The 5,582-nt window shown below is 56.1% G+C and overlaps 1 protein-coding gene across 1 annotated transcript; it reads right to left on the reverse strand.

Annotated features, from left to right (window-relative positions):
- Positions 1–1,379: 1,379 nt before the first annotated feature.
- Positions 1,380–4,879, reverse strand: LOC102436774 (erythroid transcription factor-like). The gene is made up of 5 exons (XM_023755404.1): positions 4,715–4,879; positions 3,063–3,434; positions 2,854–2,963; positions 2,207–2,332; positions 1,380–1,748 (listed from the first exon to the last, which is right to left on the reverse strand). Exons 1-5 carry the CDS (start codon positions 4,824–4,826, stop codon positions 1,380–1,382), a joined length of 1,089 nt encoding a protein of 362 aa, XP_023611172.1. The 5' UTR covers positions 4,827–4,879.
- Between the last annotated feature and the right edge of the window lie 703 nt (positions 4,880–5,582).

Genomic DNA, 5,582 nt, shown 5'->3' on the forward strand with positions numbered 1-5,582 from the left:
ACCTTGAGCACTCAGGAAACGGTGCTGCTTGCGGTTAGGAGCCTCTGGGCAGTGTGGAGGCTATGCCACGGAGCCTGGCTCAGCCCTGTGCCACCAGCTGTGTGGCCTTGGGAGAGCCGCTGTCTGGGTTAGGATGTCACCTGACTCTGTGCATGCTCCAGTGTGAGGGTTTGTTCCATGGAAGAACAGATTCCACTTTAGAGGGAGCAGTTCACCCAGGTGAGTGAGTGCGTTGGTGAGGGAGTTGGCACTGTGGGGAGCTCCCCACCTATGGGGACTAAATATCCCCCCTAGAGATTATTTTGTTCTCCTAATCTCCCCCTCCTTCTCTACCATTTCCCACAGGGCTGCAGGCCGAGCTGGGCTGAGAGAGATAAGAGATGAGTGACAGGAAGGCCCATGGACAACCCCATGGTCCCAGACTGGCCTTCTGCCCTTCTTGCTGGCTGCCATTCCAGCCCCACTCTTGCCTCCCATTCCTGTCCTGAACATGTCTTCTGTCCCTTGGAGGTGGGTCCCTAACTTGCACCTATATATATATATTGATACCTCCGCAAACAAGTGTACAGAGCTGCTCACGCTGTCAGCCACCCAGAGGCACTGTGACAGGGCACAGGATATGTGATACGCTCACATACACATGCTTGCACACAAGTGCTGCCCTTGCCAGACCTCCTGACATGCAGTACTTCAGGTCACACTGCTAGGTCTCCACATACCGTCCTACACAGTCCTTGTTGAGCATCCCAGAAATGTTTATTGAGCAAAGGCTGTGCCCGGTACACATGCTGTCACACCGTCTCAGAACCACCCTGCATGGTGCACAATCTCATGAGCACAGCCTCACATGTTGCCTCAGCACACCCCGTGACACACATACCCCCACGTCCTCTCATACAGTCACTTGTGCCCTCTTTCTCACAGTTGTCTGGTGTCATGCACACCGTCTCTCACAACCTCACCCCCATGGTCACCACCTCACAGAGCAGCCAGCCACCACACACTGTCTCTGCCCATGACGTGTGCATGTACACGCCATATCATACACCCTGGTTGCTGTCACACGCGGTTTCACCTACTAATACACAATCATACTTGCACATCATAACCCACTATCGTGAAGTGTCCCACGTGCTGTCTCACACAGCCTCACGCCATCACCAGAGAACCACAGGCACCGTTGCACACCCCACCTACCCCGGCTCTTTATTCAGTCCCACTCAGACTCACACCTCCAACTTCAGGACTCTGATGTTTTATTTTACAAATCTTTGAAAGTCCAGACCAAGGGGTGGGGGGCCCAGAGGTTGGGTTGTAGAAACTTCTGGCTCCACGCGGAGAGGGGCCCTACCCCTGCTCTGAGGCCATGGTCTGTGTCCTCATGGGCTCAGTGGCGCCTCCACAGTGCTGGTGGTGGTGGGAGGCATGGGGCCTGTGGGGAAGGAGTCTGTGGGTGAACCCAACAGGGGCCCGGGGAAAGGCATGAGGTGGCTCACAGGCCCTGACAGCACCTCGGGGCCGGGGCCTTGGTAGAGATGGGCAGTACCAGGTGGGCCCAGTGTCAAGCCTGAGGCCACTTCCCCACAATTCCCACCATCGCTGCCCCCAGCCACCACCATGAAGCCACCAGCCGGAGCATCAGCTGGTCCTGTGCCTGCCAGACTCGACACTGCTTTCTTTTCTTTCTGTGATATCCTGCGTTTTCTAGTCTTTATAACATCGGTCCGCATGGTCAGTGGCCGGTTCACCTGATGAGAGAGAGGCCATGAGTGTTCACCAACCTCAGACTTTTGCCTCTGTGTCTCCCACCAGGGACACCCTTTCCACCCCACTCCTTAAGAGTAGGGAACTGGGTCAAGGACTAGGGGAGCAGGCCCCAGCTGTGGCACAGGTAATGCCCTAAGGAATCATGAGCTTGTGAGGCCCTAAGCAGGGGGAGCCTCTAACCATAGGACTAGCTGATGGCTGGAGGGGAGGGGGAAGGAGATGAGAAATGGAGGAGAGAGAAGGGAGCAGGAGGGAAAAGAAAGGCAGGGAGGAGATGAAGGTGCAGAGAAGAGAGGGGTGAGGGGGAAGGAGGAGGGAGGAGAATAACAGGGAGAAGAGAGGAAGGGAGTTTGGAAGAATACAGGAAAGGAAAAGGAGAAGGAAGGCCAGGTTAGTGGGATGGGGGTGCAGGGGGGAGGCTCCAAGAGGCAGGGCACACCTGGTGTTGCTTGTAGTAAATGCCGCAGGCATTGCACACGGGGTCTCTATTGGCATTCAGCCGCCACACTGACGTGATGGTTGTCTGGCAGTTGGAGCACTGGGCACCTGCCCGCTTGCTGACCTTCTGGGGGCAGCAAGAATGTGAGGGTCAGTGCACTGGGGGGACCCGGTGGAGGACCCAGGAGGTGAGGGTCAGGGTGCAGGCAGGGCTTCCTGGACAAGGCGTAGACTGAGGGTTCTCTAAGGGGCGAGGACATGGCCTCCTGTCCCGGGGCTTTCCAAATGGCGTGGGGGGCTTCATCAGTGGTTCTCAGCGTTGGCGGACATTGGACTCCCTTGGGGAGTCGAAAACTATCCTGATGCCCAGCCAGCGCCCCAGACCAAGGAAATCAACCCATCTGGGGAGGGCCCCATGGTGATCCCAGTGTGTAGCCAAGGATGAAAACTGCTGTGCAGGGAGTGGACGGCGTGCCTGCTTGCAGCCTGAGGGTGGGCTGAGGGTAGACACTCCTGCACAGAGCTGGGTCCCTGAATGGATGGGGCAGGGAGGGGGGATGTGGGTTCTCATAGAGTGTGAGGACAGAGATCCCTGCGCAGAGTGAGAACAGAGTACCTGGGTGAGGGGAGGCCGGCCTGGGCTCTTACCCGGCGCCTTTGGGACTTGTTCTGCCTTTTCATCATCTGACCATCGGCATTGCACAGCCAGCAATGTGGAGTGGCTCTCGCTCTGCAGTACCTATTCTTCCTGGCCTCTGCTGTGGTGGACAGGGGGGAAGAGGGACCAGGCTCAGCCCAGCTTTGCCTTGGACCCCATCCCCCTCCTCAACCTCCATGTCCCTTTGGGGGAACCTTACCACAGGTGGACAGGGGCAGGGTTCCAGGAAGGTTGGGGGAAGAATAGACCGCTGGACTGGGGGGGCTTCTGATTGGAGGAAAGAAGCTCCTGGGAAAGTCGGGGGGCCCGTAGGCACTGCTGGGGACAGGGATGGAGGAAGGCACTGCAGGTCCCAGTGCCAACAGGTCCGGACTCAGTCGCTCTGTCCTGAAGTTCTCTGGGAAGGTGCCTCTCCCATAGGAATCTTCAGAGGCCTGGGGAGGGGTGTAGTCCCAGGGGGGGCTCACAGTTGTGGGATGGTAGAGCCCCGTGTTGCCATAGGCCCAGCTGGTGTATGGTGAGCCTCTTAGGGTCCCCTCCAGACAGAAGAGGCATGAATTCACCTGGAAGGCTGTTTGGGGTGTGGATGGGTATGAGAAGGAAGAAAGAAGAGAACAGAAGGTCTGAAGCCATCCTGCTTTCAGGGTGCAGTGATTCCCAACAGCCCCACATGGTGGCCAAGCTTCCCACCTTCCCATAGGTTGCCAGAGCAGCTGCTGGCCATTGGGTGACTCCTGGGTCTGAGCCCCACTGGCCACTCTGGCAGCTGCAGTCACCTGCAGCCTTTTCCCAATGGGCTTTGAGCATAACTGTGTGGAGCCCCATGGGCCACTCAACTAGGGCCACCCCCACCTACTTACCATATTCAGTCCCAACGAGGCAGTCTGGGGATGTATATTCCCAGGTCTGCACATACACAGGGAACGTGATCCACAAAGCCTCGTGAGGGCTTCCAGCCATTTCTAAGATGGCCTCTTTGTTGGGTTCTACACTAGCTAAAGGTCTCCATGGCAACCCCAGTAACATGGAACCCTGCCGGAAAAGCCAGTGCAGCAGCTGCCTGCATATGCTCCAACTGGGGCTGGGGATCGAACCTAAACCCAGGTGCATGCCCTTGTCTGGGAATCAAACCCGAGACCCTTCAGTGCACAAGCCCATGCTCTCACCACTGAGAACACCAGCCAGGGCTCATTAAAGGACCCATGAGAGGTTCCTATGGGCCAGGCCTGGAAGTTGTGTAAGTCATTGTGCTCTCTCCATTGATCAGAACTGTCACATGTCCACCTGTCATTGCAAGGGAGGCTGGGAAAGTGAGTGAGTCAGGAAGAAAGGGAACAGGGTTGAAAAGCCTATAGCAGTGCCTGCTCCAGGATTCTGTGGACTCCCCAGAGCTATGCTGTATTATGTGGTAGCCACTAGCCACAGTCAGGACAGTGGCTCCTGTACAAGGTGAGGGCAAGGCTTCCAGACCAAGGCTGTCAGAGAGAGAGTCACATCAGGGCTTCCTACACAGGGTCAGGAGGGTGTTTCCAGAGGGCAAGTTTAGGGGTTCCTATGAAAGATCAGGTCAGAGATTCCCGAAACGGGTCAAGTTATGGATTTCTGTTGGAAGTCAGGGAAAGGTTTCTGCAGAATCTGGCTATAGGCTCCAGCACTGTTATAGGCTAGGCTTCCTGTAGAGGGTCAGGGCCATGGAGCCAGCACAGGGTTAGGACAGCAAGCCCTGTGCAGTGTCTGGGCAGGGGGTTCTGTGCCAGGTGAGGCTGTGGGTGCCTGTATAGAATGAGGTCTGGACTTAAAGTTAGGGGGTCAGGACAGGCGCCCCACCACAGGTTCAGGAAAGGATTTTACATGTAAGTTCAAGACTGAGGTTCATGTTGAGAGTTGGATCACAGGTTCCTGTGGACTCTGTGGGGTGGGGCGTGACGTAGGGATTGTTGTGCAGAGTGACATCCGGGGCCATCGTCAACAATGTAAGCAAGTTTCTGTACTCAGTCAGCGTTCCCAGAGTTTACAGATGGGGATTTCTTTAAAAAAAAAGACACACACACATATTTTTATTGATTTCAAAGAGGAAAGGAGAGGGAGAGAGAGATGGAAACATCAGTGATGAGATTCATGGATCGGCCACCTCCTAATGCACCTCACTGGGGTTCGAGCCTGCAACCTGGGCATGTGCCATGACCAAGAATCCAACCATGTCTTCATGGTTCATGGGTTGATGCTCAACCACTGAGCCACACCGGCCGGACCAGAGTATTTTTTCAGGTGTTCATGAAGGAAAGCACCTGAGCCTTCCAGCTGTTGTTGACCACAGTGAGCACTCAGGAAACGGTGCTGCTTGCGGTTAGGAGCCTCTGGGCAGTGTGGAGGCTACGCCACGGAGCCTGGCTCAGCCCTGTGCCACCAGCTGTGTGGCCTTGGGAGAGCCGCTGTCTGGGTTAGGATGTCACCTGACTCTGTGCATGCTCCAGTGTGAGGGTTTGTTCCATGGAAGAACAGATTCCACTTTAGGGGGAGCAGTTCACCCAGGTGAGTGGGTGTGTTGGGGAGGGAGTTGGCACTGTGGGGAGCTCCCCACCTATGGGGACTAAATATCCCCCCTAGAGGTTATTCTGTTCTCCTAATCTCCCCCTCCTTCTCTTCCATTTCGCACAGGGCTGCAGGCCGAGCTGGGCTGAGAGAGATAAGAGATGAGTGACAGGAGGGCCCATGGACA

Source organism: Myotis lucifugus, unplaced genomic scaffold, assembly GCF_000147115.1.
Source record: "Myotis lucifugus unplaced genomic scaffold, Myoluc2.0 scaffold_76, whole genome shotgun sequence".
Taxonomy (NCBI): domain Eukaryota; kingdom Metazoa; phylum Chordata; class Mammalia; order Chiroptera; family Vespertilionidae; genus Myotis; species Myotis lucifugus.

Bases quoted from the DNA above. Each gene is read 5' to 3' on its own strand.
- LOC102436774 (XM_023755404.1), bottom strand. From the start codon at position 4,826: ATGGCCCCGGATGTCACTCTGCACAACAATCCCTACGTCACGCCCCAC. The intron at 3,435-4,714 runs GTAAAATCCTTT...CACCCCAAACAG, and splicing joins CCTCAGTCTTGAACTTACAT to CCTTCCAGGTGAATTCATGC. The intron at 2,333-2,853 runs GTAAGAGCCCAG...TGCTGCCCCCAG, and splicing joins ACAAGTCCCAAAGGCGCCGG to AAGGTCAGCAAGCGGGCAGG.